Source organism: Abramis brama, assembly GCF_963993115.1.
Source record: "Abramis brama genome assembly, chromosome: 16".
Taxonomy (NCBI): Eukaryota; Metazoa; Chordata; class Actinopteri; order Cypriniformes; family Leuciscidae; genus Abramis; species Abramis brama.
The window spans coordinates 22,673,495-22,693,633 of record NC_139978.1 but is presented as its reverse complement, the minus strand read 5'-3'; the positions used below and the strand labels follow the sequence as shown (position 1 = coordinate 22,693,633).

Genomic DNA, 20,139 nt, shown 5'->3' with positions numbered 1-20,139 from the left:
CATTAAACCGAAATACAGTAAAATTGCATCTTACTTAATTTCCTGGGTCTCCGATTACAAATGTATATCATTAAAATGTGCTTGATAGGCCAATTATATATATATATATATATATATATATATGGAATGATTTGAGTGTGATGGTTTTAAATCGTTTGGGGTGCGATGGTTCGGCACTCTTGTTTTGTAGCTCTTTATTTTGAAAAGATAATTACGACGTCTCCGCTCATGGGAATCTCGCGAGATTTTAGACCAAACAAATCGGGCTCTTTTGACTAAAATGTTCAGCCATACAAGTCAACATACAGAGGTAAATTATAAAGTTTCTGCATACTTAACTAAAAGGTCACATCTGTCACCTCACATTGTGTCATGAACGAATAAGCAAACGTACCAAAATACAGAGTTTAAAACGCTACAGGTGAGTAACAGTTTGATGCAGCGTCAGGAAGCGACCAACTGCAGACCTGCTAATCGGCCCCTGGCTGGAGAAGTCCGTCAAAGGATCAGCTGTTAATTCAGAGAGTTTCTGTGATAGATTCATTAATACAGACACCAAGATACCTTTAAACGTATTATTTTTGGGGCCTGTCCACATGTTGACATTCATTTTGCTTTAAATTACATTGTTAGATTTAGAAATTGAAATTCCCTTTCTTTTTATTTATTTATAAAAATGCAGATTCAGACAGATTTGGTGCAAGCAAACATAATTTTGCCATGGATTATTTATCTTTTTTAAATAAGGTTTTCATGTAGGCTACAAAGCCCATTATCAGAAGACACATTAAGGTGATGTTTTGTTCTTACATTTTCATTTCATAGCTACACAAAACTATTTTGCGAGGAGAGGAGCAGCCAACTCTGCAGAGATGTGAAGACTGTTGTTCCTTGTACCACTGCCCTTTCTGTGTGCCTGAGATGTTCAAACCCACCATCAAAAGCAAATGTTTGAAACATTTACAGGGTCACAGAAGAAGAGCAATACGACACAAAGGCTAGTACTAAATAATATGTGTGAGAAATTGCATGCATATTGAATATTGATTACCTGAAAGTGTCTCAGGTAGTGAAGTCACAAGAATAAATGATTATTCTTTGTCTTACTATAATGGGTCTATAATAGAGAACCCCTTTCCTTTTTATTCCCTTCCAGAATTCTTCATTTTCAAATGTCACTTAAAGTGCCGAACTGGTCCACACTTTCACTGTGTCAGCTGCACATCCACTTTTATGAGGAAAGATGGTTTTCTAAAACACCTGGCAATGTGTGACAACAAAAAACCCAAGATAACAGTTGTGGAGTTGAAATCAGAGAAGAATTCACCTGCACCAGATCTTCATCTGACTGCATCTGAGTCTGGCAGCACTGCGGAGATGCCTGTCAGTGATGGACACAAGAGCCGAATCTCTGAGGATGCTCAGAAAATCAGACGAAGAAAAGCAAACTTTGAACAATATTTGTGCCCTAAAATGGTAAGTTTCTTTTACTTTTGTTTTTATGTATCTTTATACACTACCGTTAAAAAGTTTGGGGTCAGTAAAGTTTTAAATTTATTTAATGAAAGTAATACTTTATTCCTTAATTAATTAAATCCTTGAAAAAGTGTATCATGGTTTCCACAAAAATATTAAGCAACTTTTTTGCACATTTATGTTTCTTGCACACCAAATCAGTTTGTTACATAATGGTTCCTTAAGGATCTGATATATATATATATATATATATATATATATATATATATATATATATATATATATATATATATATATATACACACATTAAGGATACGTTTACACAACAATGATGTAAAAACTGAAAAGTTTTTCCTCTGTGTTTTTTGGATTTGCGATAACAACTTAAAAATGCTGTATTATGCTGTCAGGCCAGTACTTAGCAATGTCACTTTGTAAAGAAACTACGCGCCTATAGACTGAACACGAAATATGCAATATGTGAGAAGTCACCATATTCACAGATTTGCATTTTTGTTACACGGAGACGGTAACTGTATCGTTTTAAGAACTTGCACCCGTTTTCAAAAGTTTGCGTTTTCAGGCCCACAAAACTCTTGTTGTGTAAACGAATGGCCAAAATCCATTATTAGTTGAAAACGCTGTCGTGTAAATGGTCCCTAAGACTAATGCACTGAAAATATTCATTTAGATGAATCATCATAAATAGATAGCAGAAAAATCATGGGCTTTGTTGTGTCAAAATTTATGAAGCTGTGGAAATTTATATAAACAATTAAACATACTAAACACTTTTTGTCCTGTGCATTTGCAGGCTGTAAGTGAGGAGACATCGGGCCCGGGGCCCACTGATTCAGAGATGGCAGACCAAGGGTCCACAGGTGATGAGTCTCATCAAACAGAATACATTCTGCAGAATGCAATGTGCTCGTCTTGACCTTCCATTTCCAGTGTGACAAAGGAACGAAGTGATATCAGGCACAATTTTTTTAAATATTTTTATCTACTTGTTATTTGATCATAGTGCCAAAATAAAAACACAAAGCATTAAAAATGCTAAATAAGTAAGGCAAGGCTCCACTTGCTGAATTAAACAACATGATGAGGGCATATGACAACAATATAGGATTGAAACATTTATCCTTGCATGCTGTTTAACTTACATTTTTAAAAACTATTCAGCGAACACTGCAGTATGTGATACAATGTAGAATGACAGTAGTTCATACTGAATAATAGCCTATGTAACCTTCCTTTTTACCACTTGCCCAACAGGAACATGAATAGTTCTGGCGAGCAGGTCATTTGAAATGTTTTTGAGCTTTTAGGATCAATCTTTAGTGAGATGTTATAGATGTTTTAAAATGAGTCTAAGGCCTTTGTGTACTTAACATACTGAAATCAATGAGCAGATTAGGCTGGAACACATGACACAACACTTTTGCCCATTTATGCAGTCTGAATGCTTCAATGCTAGTTGCTGAAAGTTAGAGCCAGTCTACAGATTTTGAGAAGTCAGAGTCAGAGAATTTTGCAGAAAATTGCATAATGTATAATGGACACCGAATAAATGTTTCGCTTCAGACCATTTAACGGTTATTATTTTAAGATGAATTTAGAACATTGCTTTCATCTTTCAGGCAGGTTTCTGTGTGAGTGTGTTTGTTTCAGAACGATTTGAAAGTCTGGTAGTGTGTGATAATCTGTTGTTCGGCAAGTGTATGCCTACTGTTTTAAAAATCTGTTCAGACTTTAAAAGCAGTGCAGTACATTCCAGCCTTAAAATGAAAAGCAAGTTGCTATAGTCTTTCTTTTTCTATTGTGATATATCCAAGTGATATGACTTATCAAAAAGTGAAAAAATGTAGGGTGGGACTTGATTTTGTCCATTGGGAATTGATTGGATTGTTTGATTGTTGTGGTTTGCTATTGCTGTGATGTCATGTGAGTGACGGGTTGTCCCGCCTTCGCACCAGCAAACAGATGTATTTTGATTAAAGATTATGAAGGCACAAAAAGTTAAGAAGAAAATGTGCACGGAATAAATACTGCAATGTTCCATAAATTGCCCATTTTGATTGCATGGTGATCTTTGTCAGTCTGGCTAGCCAAAAAACAAAATTATGAAATCCAGTGTGTAATGTATGAGTCTTATATATTAACATGGTCTGATCAGAGACATTCATATTTTTACTCTCTTTAATCTCAGGTGAAGGAAGGATTATGGAGGAGCAGGTGAGAACAGATGAGCCATCTAAATCCCCAGTGGATGAAGGAGAACCTTTAGTGCTAAATCTCTCTGTAGTGGATCACAATGGCCCAGAAACCACTGTCTCAAATTCTGCTGCCAATCCTCATCCTATAGAGGCTGATCTCGCCATAAAGACTTTGGTAAATGAGATGTTCACTGGGCACACACCTGTGGAAAGCACCATCCCACAAAGATCCAAATCCGACGCACAAGATCTGTGTCCTTTCTGCGGTTTAATGCTGCACAGGAAGAATCTGCAGGTGCATTTAAGAAGGAAGCACCCAGATCAGGTTTTAAACCAGGAGAAACCTGCCTGTGCTCAGGTGAAAAACCCAAAACAGCAGAGACTCCCTTTGCGAAAACAACAGAAGGTGAGAGGAGAAATTCATCCTTTGCAAAGTTATTCTGCTTTTTTTTTTTTTTTACTCTAGTTTCCCAAACTGGGGTTTATGAATTCCTTGGGCATTTGTGATGAAAAGCTAATAATTAATGGACAATTCAAATAAATAATTAAAAAATAAAAACAAAATAAAACACTTACTTAAAGAGTAAATATTTGATTTGTTTAACTGCATGTCATGTGACCGTTTACTGACATCAGAGAACTGTGAATATGCATAGGCCTATGTATGTTAAATTATTGAAATATTAACTAATTAATCTCTGAGGGGTAAGCCATTATTTTAGTTCAAAGGGGTTCTTCTGAACAAAAAAGTTGGGGAATCAGTTCACCTAATTATTCTCGCTCATTTTATTCAAAATTTCTCCTTTTGTGTTTTCCAAATGAAAGTCATACAAGTTTTCAATGACATAACAGTGATGACAGATTTTCATTTCTGGGTGAACCATCCTACAGTGGCCCAGTAGTGCACAACACAACGAAATGTTAACTCAACGAATCACCACAACACAACAGAAATGCTCCCACGTGCGTGCGTATATTTTTATGAACAATATTTTTGTTATGGGACAACTAAACAAATTTGGGTAAACTATTGCGCAATCATTTCGCGGTACGTTTCTATTGCCTCAGAGGGTGGGTTAAACGTTAAAGCTAACATGCAGGCTTATAGTGGCAATGGACTGAAGAAACAACTTTTGAACAGTTTTTACTGTACCAATGTATTTTTATGAACCCTTAAATTTCCCATATGGACCAATACATAGGAGGGTCTGTCTGCCTGCGTCCTGCAAGACAACGCCAGGTACGTCCATTACTAGAAACGCCTACTATCCATAGACTGTAAAAAATAGCTACTATCACCCATGCAAGTTATACAGTAGGTGGCGGTAATACTCCTAAGGAGTGAACGGCCATTAAACATGAAGAAGACGAAGAAGAAACGCCTACTAGCAACAACAACATTCCCACGGCCGCTCCAACGATAGACGCGCGAATTCTGTGTCGTCAAGATGGTTCAATGTCGAGATGAGAAAGTAAGTATGAGTTGTTGTTCATACAGTGATATAGCATATGGAATTTTAGTTTAACTAACGTTATGTGTGTGAACTGCAGCACAAATAGGTTGGGAAATGAACGGATGTTTTAAATGTCAACTAAGGTTATGTCTCCCTTCAATTTAAGTGTGTTTGAAATGGTATAACTGTAAAGTTTCCTTTTCCCCCCGGTTTGTGTCCAGAGTCAGACGTGTCTTAATACCTATGTTCATTAGTATTGAAACCCTATCTTCACACATACACGTTTTGTAAATTAAATGTTAAATGTTCGTATTTTTGGTTGTGACAATTATAAGTAATGTGGACTATTAAGGAGTTTATAAAATTAAATAAATAAATAAATTTATTTTATTTACTTATAGTTTCATGTTACCATTCTGAATGAGGGAAGTTCTCCGGGACCTATTTCACTTGCTGAAAATGAGTACAAATGCCTGTTTTGTAAAAAGACTGGAGAGTATCCTGCTCTGGTGGCACATGTACAGACCCACGAGAGGTCTGTTGTCAAGCATGGAGGTATGTTTCTGTGAAATGTTATAAAAACAGACAAAATCATGTTGTCTCTCTGAAATGATTGTCAGCATGTAAAATTCTGCATATGCATTCATAAAAGTATTTTGTGTTATATTTCTCTCTCTTTTTTTTACAGGGTATAAAATATATAAATGCCACCTGGGATGTATAGATAGTGGACACTATCACTGCTGCTACTGCCGTCAAAGTATAATTCGAAAAAACTTATTTATTAACCATGTGCAGAAGTGTGCATCAACCAAAGTCCATATTCCATCTACAGAACCTTCTAGAGAATGTTTAGAAACCTGTGCTTTAAAACCAACTAACTTTCCATCGTCCCACAGCATCTCAACAGTATCTGCCACATGTGATCCTATCCCCAAACCTTTAACCACTCCAGGTTTACCTCGAGCTTTGACTTCTCCACCAGTCGCAAGCACCTCTGGACCTTCCATTATTTCTGCGCCATGCATGGTTGACCACAGTGCCTCAGAAACAGAACATTTTTCCGGCACTCCACCTACACCAAGTTCTTTGACAGACTCGAAGACTGCTGTTTTACATCCTACAATTGTAATGCCCTCAGACATTCAAAATATTGTGTCTGCCAACCCAACTGAATGCATCTCCACCAGTAACAAAAAAATATCTAAGTGTAGGCCAAAGCGAACAATGTGCTGCTTTTGCAACAAGATTTTAAACAAAAAAAACATCAAAACTCACATTCAAAGACGTCATTCTTTGTCTACTCCAGATGTCAATATAAATCACCATCATCCGTCAACGTGTATTGACCGCACAAATGGAATTTCCGCTGTTGGAGGAACAGTCACTGGACCAGTAAGACCTGTACATGCTCAGAAATATACAACGGGACATCTCCGTAAAGGGGCCTGTGAATTTGAAAAGGGCTGACGTGCATTGAGTTTTAACATAGGAATGGATTAATGGGCCTATCCAGTGCATCTATCTTTGGTCATTAGTTTACGGTCTTATCTCTACTGTACAGTCTTATTTCTACTGAAGATGAGACACCTCTCAATAAGGAAGGTCTTTCAGAGGTTATCAGAAATAAGTGGATTTCTGATAATTCGTCTAGCAAAAAAACAAACACATTTGGCACTGCCCATGATAGATTACATAGAATAGTAATCTATGTCCACACAAGTCCATTGCAATATGGCACTTGAACCATACAAATCCTGAGCTTTTGAAAGAAAGTTCAGGCAATGATGTTGCATTTGACTCCTTTGCAGATATATCTTGTGAATGATAATAGTAATGACAAAATGTGTCTCTCCACCCAATGGAAAAGCACTGAGTGCAATGGTCTATTAGTTATTATTAATATTATTATTTAGAAAACAAAAAAGATTCCAGCTATTCTGCTAAACAGACACGCACACAATTTTGAACAGGTTTTTACCATACCAAATGTTTTTATGGACCCCTGACCTCTTCACATATTGAGTCAGCCAAGTCATTTCACGACACTGTTTCTTGGCCATATAAAGGATGAAGAAAAATTTGGGCTTCATAATAGAGGTAATGGTCTAACAAAATCCAAATTTCAAACAGCTTTTAACCAATCTTTTAATATTACACAAAATTTGTATATACCTATAAATTACTTGGCTATTTCAAATGCAATTTTTTTTAAATTAGGATTTTGTTAGACCATTACCTCTAATATGAAGCCCTATGGCAAAGAAATGAGCAGGAGCATTTTTGTTGTGTTGTGGCTTGTTTCTGCGGTTTCTGGTTTGATTCTGCATTAACTTATTTGTATATCTTGAAATTCCTATTCATCTGGACCCACGGGGTCATAATATAATTTCAGATTAAAGATAAATAGCAACGTTGAAGTTTATGCAGCTAAAAAGAAAGGACAATATCATAAAAAGGCATAGTTTGCGTGATTTTACATGCAACAAAACCTAATACTTTGCTCGTAATACTATGGGTTATATTATTATTCTTAAACACAAGCAGTTCTTAAATATTGGCGGAGTCAAAATAAAGAGCATGGTGTCAAAAGTGTGATGAATAAACCGAACCACCCCCATAGCCGCAGAATGGATGCGTCCGCAGAGAAAGCCCTTTGACCGCTGCTGAAACATCGGCTCTCTTCGACACTCCAGCGATTTTCCCCGATCTCACTCTTCTGTCATGACAGTCCGCTTTCACTCGACCGGCGCGGATCGTTGTTGACATGCGTGGCAGAGGAGTGTCTTGTTTTAGCCAGATTTCGTTTACGCCTTTCTGGCCCATATCTATTGTAAGGTGCGAACGGAACCGGTGATACTTTTTAACGTTATAGTAACGTCTATTTTATGAACATGTTTTATTTTTGACAGAATAAACATTTTAATGAGCTTATCGGAAACGTATCGTTATCATAGCGTTATACAGGCCAGTGAGATAAAAAAAGAAGAAGAAGTTATTTCATGGAGCAAGAAATATTGCCTAAATGTGGGACCAGTAACTGATTAAAAATTAGTTCAGTTAACGTTACATGTAAGACATTTTTGAATACTGAGTTTTGAATACTGCTGTGCACTAGTATGTGACATATTATGTACTTAAGTGTATATACTGTATATAGTCAGTGGGCTCTAAAGTATAAAAAAATGGGTTATTAACAGTCTGTAGGCTGGTTCGGGTTTGGCTGCTCATCAGGTTTGTTTACTCATGTTGTTTTCGGTTTATGTTGTTAACTGGTAATTAATATGTTTGTGGTTTCAGGTTGCAATGGAGAGCATGATCAGAGATGTGTTCAGACACTGTATCAGGTTTCCTGTGCCCATTTCGGCCTCTGTGGTCACTGAGGAGCTGGTGGACACTGCCACTGACAAGCGGTGCATTACTGTATTGGCCCGTGAGTTTAGTGGAGAGTTCTGTTGTGTAGTTTTATGGTGTATTTGCATAGTTTAGTGATATGAACACTTTATGGTGCTAGCTTTTCAACACTCTTTCTCTGTAGGATGGAGTCAGTGTGATTTGGAGAGAGGGGTGAAACTGCATTTCTCTCAAAGATGGACTCTACTTTGTAAACATGACACAATAGAGCACGTTCTGCCATCTGGAACAAGCTCACACATAGAGAAAGAGTAAGATATGTAAGATGTATGCATGTGTGTGTGTGTGTATATATATATATATTATGCAGATATTCATGTATCCTCAAGAGGTAAAAAGAAAGATAGTTTTGACTACAAGTAGACAACACGCCCGTAGACAAAATTCATCTCTCACTCAGGTTGCTCAGCTGCCAGTCTCCTTCTGGGACTCTTCAAGCTGTCATCCGAGAGGAAGCAGAACATCAGTACCTGGAGGTAATGGCTGATATGTTTGAAATGTACATTTGAATGTGAGGAAAATATATATATTTTTGTTGTTTTTCTTGGTAGGTTTGGGGCAAAAATGGTCTGGAGAAAAGCTTGGACCTCATAGCTCTGAATACGCATGGAAAAGTGTACGAAGATGGTAAGAAACACTTTTTGCTGTCCGTGTTACACACCAAGAGCCTTGAATCACTGGACCGTGGGCCGAATATGGCTAATTGTGAACAAATGACTCTTGAGCTCATTCTTTGGAGTGAATCAGGCCTATGTCTAAAATGAGGCTTTAAATCTAAAAACTGACTCACTCACTGGACCATAAGCCATTTTCAGGCATGTCTCAATTGGGATGAACTGAGAACCTTTATATGAGGTGCACTTCGTTTGTGAGAGTTATATCAGTCTACAACTGGCAAAACAAGAAACTTCTCTCTTTTGCGTTTTGTGACTGAATGGAATCGGGCCTATGGTACAATGATGTATAACTATTCGTTAATGTCATGCTCTGGAGGCAGTCATATGCAAATGTATTTGCCAGTATGACGTCACAGGTCACCCAATATCAGAACGAGCTGTTTTTGGAGCCTTTTTAAATAAATGCTTTGTTTATAATGAGGAGGATGTTTTAAGCTATGAAACTTGCAGGATGTTTTAATAGTTCAAAGACCTTAGATGTCACAAGATTTCTCATGATTCTTTTTTAAAATAGACGTGTATATTGAGTGGTTCTGTAAATTGAATATGAATGATTCATTTTAGTAACCAGTAGGGAGCCACTATTGATTTTTATGTACTCTGTCTGGACCCCTGATCAGTGTATAAGGATATTGGTCTGATTGTGTGTACTCTTTCTTTGTGCATCATTAGCTCAGTTTGCATGTTTGGCCTGGTCACCATGTGAAAAGAAGTTGCTGTATGTGGCTGAGAAGAAGAGGGTGGAGCCCTCAGCTCAATCATCATTTGCATCAGCCAGTGAGGATGGAGGGCTAGTATTGCTTGAGGAACAGGTGCGATGTCTGTCTATCAAATCATCTCAACTGAGCTTATCCCACATTTAGCTTTGTGCATTAACTGTTGTAACTAGATGTTAGAAGAAATGCATTTGAGGTTTTAAAAGGCTTGTGACATTTCTCAGGATAAGAACGTGTATGTTGAAGACTGGGGTGAGGGGCTGGTGGGTAAAAGCTGTCCAGTCTTGTGTGTAGCTGATCTCCATAAAGCTGCAGTCATTGTGTATGCTGGCATCCCTCCTAATATATCACCAGGACAGGTGAGACAGATATATCTCACTATTTTTATTTACCCAATTGATAATCGTTATGTTATGCCATATTGGCTTTAAATGGTAGATGTTATATCAGTAATCTCAAATTCAAGTGCTTTAAATAATAACTGAATTATTAAATACTCCTCCCTCTCTCTCAAGGCGCTGTGGGGGCCTAATGGAAGGGGTGTGGTGTTTGTGGGCCATTGGAATGAGCCATTCAGACTGGGACTGAAGTTCTGCTCCAATCGTAGGTGAGAGGCGGAGTTAGAGAAATCTTCAATCCCTTTAACAGCTAGTACTTTTTCTTAGAAATATTGATTCAGTTATATTTCCATCCTCAAGTGCTACTATTTAATAAGATGCTTATCTCAGTTGGCTGACTTTGTGCCAAGATTTTAAAATACTATAATGTTTTAAAATATAACATTTTGCTGATTTTCTTTTTTTTTCCAGATCAGCTCTCTTCTACTTGAATATGAAAGGGAACTGTGGTGAGATTTTTATTTTATATTATTTATTCATAAAGGAGGGATTGTATGTATGTATGCACTTTTATAACCTCTTTTTGTTCAATTTGACCTTTGACCTGGTCAGAGTGCTTGTCATCTGACAGCATGTCTGTGTCGAGCCCTCGGATGAGTCCAGACTCGTGTTGGATCGTCTACTTACAGGGCCAGGTCTTTGGACCACATCATCAGTGCCTGAGCATGATGTTGGTAAGAATGCAAATAATTGATTAACATATAATGTAATAATATTTCACTTAGGAATGTTTGGATGAAATGCCAAACTGGAGTATTTTGTTTAATATTTATTATACTATATACTCAACTGGTCAAAAGTTAGGGGCCAGTAAGAATTATTTTTATTTTTTAAAGAAATGAAGACACGGCAAGGATGCATTAAATTGATTAAAATGGTTAGTAAATGCTGCTTTATAAACGTTATTCTCATCAGAGAATCTGAAAAAAAGTGCAACATTGATAATAATAAGAAATGTTGCACCAAATCAGGATATTAGAATGATTTCTGAGAGATCATGTGTCACTGAAGACTAATGACTGCTGAAAATTCAGCTTTGCTATCAAAGGAATATATTTTCCATGTTTTACAATAGAAAACAATTATTTTAAATTTTAACAGTATTTCACAATATTACCTATATTAGTTTTTTATTACTCTATATTCACTTTGATAAAATAAATACAAAATTGGTGAGCATAAGAGACGTTTCAGAAATCTTACCATCCCCAAGCTTTTGAACCGTAAAAAGCTCACACAAACTGTGTGTGTGTATACATTTAATATTATATTATACATATTATATTTATTATTATATTTATTAAACTGTTTTCTCTGTCTTTGTTTGTCCATTTTAGTATGATATGAAGAACAGAAGCACTTCGGTTTTGGTAGATGTGGTCAGGAGAGCAGAAAAGGGTATTTGGATAAAAACACATGCACTTATTGAAGAGTGAGGTCAAGTCAGTTTAATTTGTGTAGCACTTTTCACAATGTTTTCTTTACTCACAGGTCAGTTTGCTGGTATATACGAGTCGTTGCCGTCTCAATGCTGGTCTGCAGACAGTGAGAGAATCTTCTTCAGCAGTGCCTGTGAAAACAATAAGGTTAACAAATACATACATGTAGCTGAGGACAAAAAATACAGGTGCTTTACCAAAATAATAAAAAAATGTTGGCACGCTGTTAAATAGCTTGCATAGAAACCTGTGTGTCCAATGTCTCCACTATGTGGATTCTGAATTTCTAATTCCTAGTGTTAAGATTTTGTGATTTTTGCACCATCTGTTCTTTTAGGCAGTTTTCTCAGTCAACAGAACCACAGGAAGAGTCACACAAGTGTGCGGACTGGATGTGCTAAGACTAGGTAGTGTGAATATGGAGTGATGTCATGACTGCTTTGACTTCAGGCTGTTTGTTCTCTTTACTATCAGTGTCATTGCATTTGTGACTTTAATTAATTCTGTATTTTTGTGTTTGGTAGATGATTTTGGGAGCGTGCAGCTGTTGACAATACAAAAAGACCTGATGGTGATGAGCTGCTCGTCTCCAAATCAGCCACCCTGCCTGGTACAACCACACACACACACACGTGCACACACTTTACTAAAATAGTCATCTTTCACTGAAGATACTGCATGACACAGCTTTGTGTGTTTTCTGTAGAGAGTTGGCTTCCTCTCAGCAGTTGATCAGGCTGAGGATTTGCAACTTTGTAATCTGGGTGGAGCAGATGTGTATGAGGAATTTTATTGGCAGCCCATGTTGATCACACCCCCTTCTCAAGAGGAGAACCATCAGTTCTGTGAGTTACATGGATCAATCATCAGATATACAGCCGCTACTAGCAATACTTTTTTGTGATTTTTCTCGTTCCTCCTCTCTGCCTCTATATAGCTGGACTGAATTTCGGAGCAATTTTGTTGAAGCCTTACAGTCCTCAAGAGAGAAGGAAAACTCCTCTAGTGGTGAATATACACGGTAAGGCTGGTACTTTTTTCATGTAATTTTAATTCAAATGACCGTTTCTTCAAATGTCTAAGAGATGTTGCCACAGTTCTTCTGGATTTAGTCTGTCTCAGTTTTTTCTGTTTCTTGATGTAATAGATGTTGGTGAGATCAGATCATACCGGCTGTTGTCAGACAACAGTTGTCCTTGTGCATACAAAAATCTCACTGGATTATAACAATTGATGACAAAAGAAATATTGGATATGTAAACTGATATTTTCTACTGACACACTACAGTAAAAGATATAAATAACTGGCTTAAAACCATTTTTTGGGTGAAAATACTGATGTGCCTATTTTGTGCTTTGTTTGGAATACGTAAATGAAAATGTAAATTGGACTGCAAAGTTTAGGGTTCATATAAACATAACTTTCAGAATCTGAAATTGGATTGGACTAATTCGGATAGATGAAAATTACTGCATGTAAACATACCTAAGCTGCGTTTCCACCGAAATTACCCGGAACAATTTGTCCCAGGAACTTTTTTCCCCCCAGACCTGTTGCTGTCTGCGTTTCCACCACGTTCTAAAACTACCACGAAGATTAGGCAAATAGTCCCGTGACGTACTGCGCCCGACTTTACAGTTTCCGCTGGATTTCATCCTCTGAATTTAAGCTTAATAAAGCCTGAACCCTGTCGGTCCATCAGTTGTATTTTTTAAACTCCATTGTAATTCGAATAGCAAACAACTGTTAACACACGCACCGCAACAGATGGTGGTTAAAATAAAATACTGCGTGAACTCAACCAATCAGCATGTTCAGCGCCCAAGTCCCACCCCTGAAAGTTCCTGAGCTTTGAAAAAGTACTACCCTTAAGAGCAGGGACTTTCGGAGGGGGAAATATTTACCCGGAACTTCATTTAGACCCTGGTTCCACCCCAAAGTCCATAGTTCCTGGGGAAAGTTCCTGCGGTGGAAACGCGGCTCTAGTAAAGTATTTCTTTGTGCAGGTGGTCCTCATTCTCATTTCGCTGCTGACTGGAATGCCACAGCTGCTGCTTTAACCAAACTGGGCTTTGCTGTTCTTATGGGTGAGTGTTCATATGTCATTCTTGTTCCTGTCACAACATAAAAAATCGAAAATGAGCACTGAAGTATTTTAACATTTTGTGTGTTAAGTGAACTACAGGGGCTCCACTGGTTTCGGTCAAGATGGCATAGAGTCTCTGCTTGGAAATGTTGGCAGTCAGGACGTCAAAGATGTTCAGGTGTGTATATGCACAAATGTGACCCTGGACCACAAAACCAGTCACATGGGTCAATTTTTTGGAAATTGAGCTTTATACATCATCTAAAAGCTGAATAAATAAGCTTTCCATTGGTGTATGGTTTGTTTGGATATAACAATATTTGACAGAGATAAAACTATTTGAACATCTGGAATCTGAGGGTGCAAAAAAATCGAAACATTGAGAAAATCACCTTTAAAGTTGTCCTTTTATGTTTGCGACTGTGCTGCATTCACTCACAAAAATAAATGTTTTATATATTTATGGTAGGAAATTTACAAAATATCTTGACTTGAACATTGAACATGATCTTTATTTAATATCCGAACGGTTTTTGGCATAAAAGAAAAATCGATAATTTTGACCCATACAATGTATTGTTGGCTTTTGCCACAAATATACCGAGCTACTTGTGACTGGTTTTGTGATCCAGGGTCACAAATAACATGTGCCTGTTAAAAAAAAAAAGTATTGCATTAGATTGTTTGTCATTCTTTGTGTCCAGAGGGCAGTGTTGTGCGCTTTGCATAATGAGACTACTCTCGACCCTGATAGAGTGGCAGTGATGGGTGGCTCTCATGGTGGATTCCTGGCCTGCCACCTGGTCGGTCAGTATCCAGATTTCTACAGAGCTTGTGCATCACGAAACCCCGTCATCAATGCTGCCACGCTGCTCGGGACCAGTGATATCATAGACTGGTAATGTATCATGTTTACATTCGTTATTACTAGGGCTGTGAAAATGTCTGAAAAACTAAATTCGAATTTTATACTTAAATATTACTAATATTGAAATTTAAAAGGCATAATTTCACTTTTGGCTTGTCTCCTGAGGCCACAAGGGGGTGTAATGAGCTAAATATTAACTCTCCACATTATATTGTTTATTCAAAGCAATAAAATAACATGACTGTCAAAAAAAAGAAGTGCATAACGTTTAAATTGACCTTTATTAATCAAATGTAATTTTGTAAATTGATTTAACAATTATGATTAAAACAGCATCATGTATATGTAACCCCTCCGGTTCTACTCGACCCGCTCTGAGCGGGATTCAAACCGGCATGAGAGGCGGGCGTGCTAACAAGGACGTCAGTCTCTTGAGGCCAGGGGAGTGAGGTTTACTTGTACAGCTCTTACTAGCTGGCCTCTGTTTACATATATGCATAGTTTAATACAAAGAGCCAAAGCACTAATCACAGAGAGTGCTTTTTTCCTTTAAAAAAAACATGAGATGCAGTGGAATAGAAAAAATCCTCACAAAGTCTCGAGACATGTTTTTTGAAAGATTAACTTCTTTTAAATTTACATGGCTTTTTAAACATGCAGCTCTCTTGTGCAAGATGTGAGTGAAAACAATAGAAAAGCAGAGCAGAAAAATGTGTTCTGTGTGAAAGGCTTGGTTATGGTTTCGACGTAACCAAGATTGTCTCTCTATTTAGCTTCTCAATTTCTGCAATGTTTTGAATAAAAAAACGCAGCAGCATTGCCTCTATTGAGTTCAAATGGATAGGCTAACAAAAACATTAAAACGCAACGACTCTTGCATCATCATCGTATCTCGTATCTTTTTGCATTCTTTTTTAAATGATGTACACGGGTAAAAAAATGTATAATAAACTGCAACATTCCATGAAAATAAAAAAGTAAATTTTGATTTGGGTCTTTAAAAGCATAGAACCAGTTTCTCTTTCAGATCCAGGAAAAAACACAGTTAAGCCTAATTTTTTCCAGCACTAGAAGGAACCTCTGTGTATAATGCAGTAATCTAGTATTGCCTTAGTATTCTGAAATTATAATGTTAAATCTTTTGGATAATGAACAATATGCTGTATTTCAGTTTTTACAGTGGCCGAAGGTAACTGTAATGGTGTTGTGTGCTTGTACTGCCCCTACAGGAGATATTCCTCTGTTGGGCTTCAGTATGCTTTTGACCAGTTGCCCACATCACAGTCCCTCACTTCCATGCTGGAGAAGTCACCTATAATACACGCTGCACAGGTATACACTGACAGACGCATGCATTCCTAAACTATCTAAATAGGGATTTTGCACAGACTTCTATTGGTTTTATGTACAGCTAGTTATGAATGCTGAACCCTAAAACTTTCTGCATGTTTACAGTTTATTTTTATTTTATACCCTTTTTTTATTTCTTTTTTTTTTTTACAAATGAGGATAACCCTAAAAGGAGGTTTTTGGATTATTTCTTAGGTTTAGCACATTTCTGAGTACAAATTTGTCATCAAACGATGCACACTCACACACAGACAGGAAAAGTAATTATTTCTGGGATAGAGAATTTCTTGTGTAGCATAATAAGCTTAATATGTAAATATTAAACCTTAATGTGGTCTGTGTATGTGTGTTTAGATCCGAGCTCCTGTTTTGTTAATGCTGGGTGGGAGAGACAGGAGAGTATCGCCTCACCAGGGTCTGGAGCTCTACAGAGCACTCAAGAGCAGGAATACACCTGTCAGGTACACACACACACACACACACACACACACAAACAAACACCATCATTTAATATACAAACATACTGAATACTCATATTATTTGTCACTAATAGTGATAGACCAGGCTGATTTAAACAGCCAGTATTTGGCCATATTGAGATGATTGGTTTTGGCCAATAACATATTTTATTGTATTATTAAATGTAATTTATTCCTCTTATGGCAAAGCTAAATTTTCAGCATCATTACTCCAGTCTTCAGTGTCACATGATCCTTCAGAAACATTCTATGCTGATTTGGTGCTCAAGAAAGATTTTTTGTTATTAATGTTAATACTTTTTTCAGGATTTTTTGATGAATAGAAACATTTATTTGAAATGGAAATCTTTTGTAACATTTATAAATATCTTTGCTGTCACTCGAAATCATTCTAAACGTAATAAAAGTATTCATTTATTTAAAAAAAAAAATCTCACTGACCCTTCAGCCTGCTCTTTCTTTATCACACACTCTCTCTCTCTTCTCTTTGTCTGTTTCTCAGGTTGTTGTGGTACAGTGATGAGGGTCACTCGCTGTCTAAAGTCAACACTCAGTCTGACTGCTTCCTCAACATCGCTCTGTGGTTTAAAGAACATTTAAACTGACAGTTCTCAGATGCTTTTTTTATTTCTGTCTGCACATTATTGTGACATTCTTGCCAAAACTGTTAACGTCTATGAATGCTGCACTGAAACTAAATTTACATGCAATGGAGGTCCTTGTCCATTAGGGGGCAGACCTGTCTATGTTAAATCAGCACTGCTAAAATAAGGGGTCAAATGCCAAAGCATGGAGTCTATAAGTTAAGAAATCTGAGCTCATGTACTGAGTTACTCAACTATTATTTTTACAATCAATTTCTAAACATCCAGACTGTTGTGAGATGTTTGCTCTTCATTCTGTTTTTAATGGAGAGTAACATGGCAATATATTTAGATCAAATCTGTTTGACTTTAAATACATAGACATGGTGATTGTTTGTAGATTTAAATTAGTTTGAATATTAAAAATAGTACATTTCGGACAGGAAGTACAAGAGAAGAACAAAAATCTATTTTCTAGTTTCAGAAATGTATCTGCAGACATTCAAACATTCCATGTTTATAAACATGATACAAGAGAGAAATGTGTGTCATTTATTTTGGACAATGTACATGCACTTCATTCAGGTGTGCATGCTGGCTTTGGTGGCTGCCGTAACAGCTCACATATCTAAGACTCTTGTGTCTATTTCATTTACAGCCGCTTAAGAAATATCCTTCCTTCAAAGATTTCTTTGTTTCATAGTTTTAGCAACATTTTTGTCCTTTGAACACTTAATCCTTAAATCCCCTTTGACAGATTCATTCAGCTCTTGTGTTTCTGTCGTGAACTCTGTTTTTAATGCTTTTTAAATTATTATTATTGGGTATTTTGGTTTGCCGTTTGTGGTATGTTGAGCACCAGCCAGGTTTATGTTACAGTGTTTTAAAAGGCCAATTGTAGAATGAGGATTTTCAATATGCTGGCAGTCTCAGGGGCAGATTGCTTTTATAACCTGTTAAGATTGCTTTGCTAATGACCCACAGAGACAGAAGTAGAACACAACAGGTCATCTGAGACCACTGCCACTGTGTGGGTGTGTGTAAGAGAGAAAGAGAAAGAAAGGTCTGTATTATTATTATTCACCCTTTGTTCGGGTTTGGTGTAGGTGTCCGGGTCTTGGTAGGTCAAATATCATTAGGTCTTTTCTCTCTGTCTCAGTCTGCCTAGCTGCTGGAAGACTTATAAAGGAAGATTAAAGAGCAAGGCAGAATTTGAGAATAAACACAAACACCAAAAAAGCAGAAAATCATTGCCAGGGGGTGAAAAGCAGATGAGAAGCAGATTAGAGGAAGTAAGGAGAAAAATAGGAGTAGTTTTAAGGTCACACTGAGTAGAGGGAGACAGGGTTAAAAATGAGCCACTGCTTTGTTGGTACTTTTATGAGCTCTGCGTAATAACTTAACGAAAACACAAAAAGTAGCTTTATCTCAAGCATTTTTTCCCCGAGAATCCTGGGAGTTGGGTCAGATCCAGTAGGCCTGGGGAATGCTGAATCAACAACCATAAATATAATGTAGACAGAATTAGTGATTGTGCACTGAATCGATCTAAGCTGTCAAAATACTGTAGCATAAATTAAATCCTTAAATCAGACTTTGTTATACTTTGGTTCATGTTGCCTCAGTTGCTTTTGGTCATTACAAGTGATCTTAAGGTAGATCCCCGTTTTTCAAACTGATAAATGGGTATGGTAATATTGGCTGTTCTATTTTATTTTCGCCTGTTAAAAAGAAAAAGGATATAAATCAAACTGGCACAACTTACCCCACTTATTGGCTCATCTTACCCCAGGCCTGAAGTTGTTCAAAACTAGTGGTCACTGTCCATCCCCCAAAAAGGGTGCCCACCCATTAGAGATCAAATAAAATTGTCTTTTTATCATAGTTTTTACATATTTCTTTTATGGATTGTTGGCTGTCATCTGTATATTTTTGCAATGTGTTGTCTGTCTCTGTTAATCATATGTAGACAAGTTTCTAGGTCAAGAGATTAACTTTATCTGATATTTTAAACAAGTCATTTAAAAGCAGTTGTTTAAGTACTATTTATATACTATTATTATAGTATTTATTAATATTTTGAATTATCTTTTTTATATTTAAAGTTTTAATTTTCATTTTATTTTACTTCATTTTTATTGTTATTTTTAAGTATTTATAGCTTTAATTCATTATTTCAGTTAGTTGCTTATGCAACATTTCTAACTTTTTAGTTTTTTCATATTTTATTTTATTATTAATCTTTTATTTTATTTTAAAACTGATTTTTAATAGTTTGTTTAACTGTTTAAAAGTTTTAAAAAAGACCCATCGTACTGCAGTGTAACTAAATTCCCTGCAGTCTCCCATGAAGTCCTTTGTGCTCTGATCACAGACTAATAATGAGGAAAATTGAGCAAACGGGTAAAAATAGTATAAAAGAGTCCAATCCAGAGAAAGTAATGGTGAGTGCGAGACAGAACTGACCAGTCATACCCATTAAGGAAAGAATATGCTGCTTGTGTGTGGTTATCAGTGTGTTTAGACAGTAGGTTCGGGATGGGATTAGAGTGAGTAGAGGAGATTAAACGAGAGCATTTCCACCTGCTTGTGATTTAGTATTAGATAGGAAATGTGATACTGCTTAGTGTGAGGGATGTGAGTGATATGTTGTGTGAGTTTGTGCAAGCCTGAAAACATTCTCATAGGACGTGAAGAGTGTGTTTGTGTTTATGTGTTCAGGGGTCCCGAGGCTAATAGATTTTTGGTGTAATTAGCATGCTGCTGAAAGCCATTAATTCCTTCCCTTTCCTCCCCCATGCTTCCATTCATGGGCCGGTCCGCAGTGCTCTGCTCAGTTGTCACTGTAATGGATGAGTCCATTAGCTGCCCCTGGCAGGGGAGGTGATCGGTCAGAGAGTAAACTGGGTAAAAAGGGCAAAACTGTCACCAAACAACTTAAGCTTATAGCATCACCACTTTACTTGATGAAATGTGTTTAA

The 20,139-nt window shown here is 36.9% G+C and overlaps 1 protein-coding gene across 4 annotated transcripts; it reads left to right on the top strand.

Moving 5' to 3' along the window:
* The first annotated feature begins 236 nt into the window (after nucleotides 1-236).
* On the top strand, nucleotides 237-19,039 carry LOC311065970 (acylamino-acid-releasing enzyme). 4 transcript variants are annotated; one of them, XR_014603000.1, is made up of 26 exons: nucleotides 237-310; nucleotides 826-997; nucleotides 1,157-1,476; nucleotides 2,291-2,357; nucleotides 3,686-4,098; nucleotides 8,447-8,579; nucleotides 8,685-8,811; nucleotides 8,961-9,036; nucleotides 9,112-9,187; nucleotides 9,910-10,049; nucleotides 10,178-10,312; nucleotides 10,469-10,560; nucleotides 10,763-10,800; nucleotides 10,904-11,025; nucleotides 11,689-11,749; nucleotides 11,843-11,937; nucleotides 12,128-12,197; nucleotides 12,315-12,400; nucleotides 12,497-12,635; nucleotides 12,728-12,811; nucleotides 13,798-13,878; nucleotides 13,967-14,055; nucleotides 14,632-14,775; nucleotides 15,975-16,077; nucleotides 16,450-16,556; nucleotides 17,077-17,697. XR_014603000.1 is itself a non-coding variant. In XM_084086872.1 (26 exons), exons 1-26 carry the CDS (start codon nucleotides 281-283, stop codon nucleotides 17,177-17,179), a joined length of 3,153 nt encoding a protein of 1,050 aa, XP_083942998.1. In that variant the 5' UTR covers nucleotides 237-280; the 3' UTR covers nucleotides 17,180-17,698. The 4 variants fall into 4 exon arrangements, 3 of the variants coding, with proteins under 3 accessions (XP_083942998.1, XP_083942999.1, XP_083943000.1); XM_084086872.1 differs by having other exon boundaries at nucleotides 14,582-14,775; nucleotides 17,077-17,698; XM_084086873.1 differs by having other exon boundaries at nucleotides 14,582-14,775; nucleotides 16,450-16,510; nucleotides 17,077-17,317.
* Nucleotides 19,040-20,139: the final 1,100 nt, after the last annotated feature.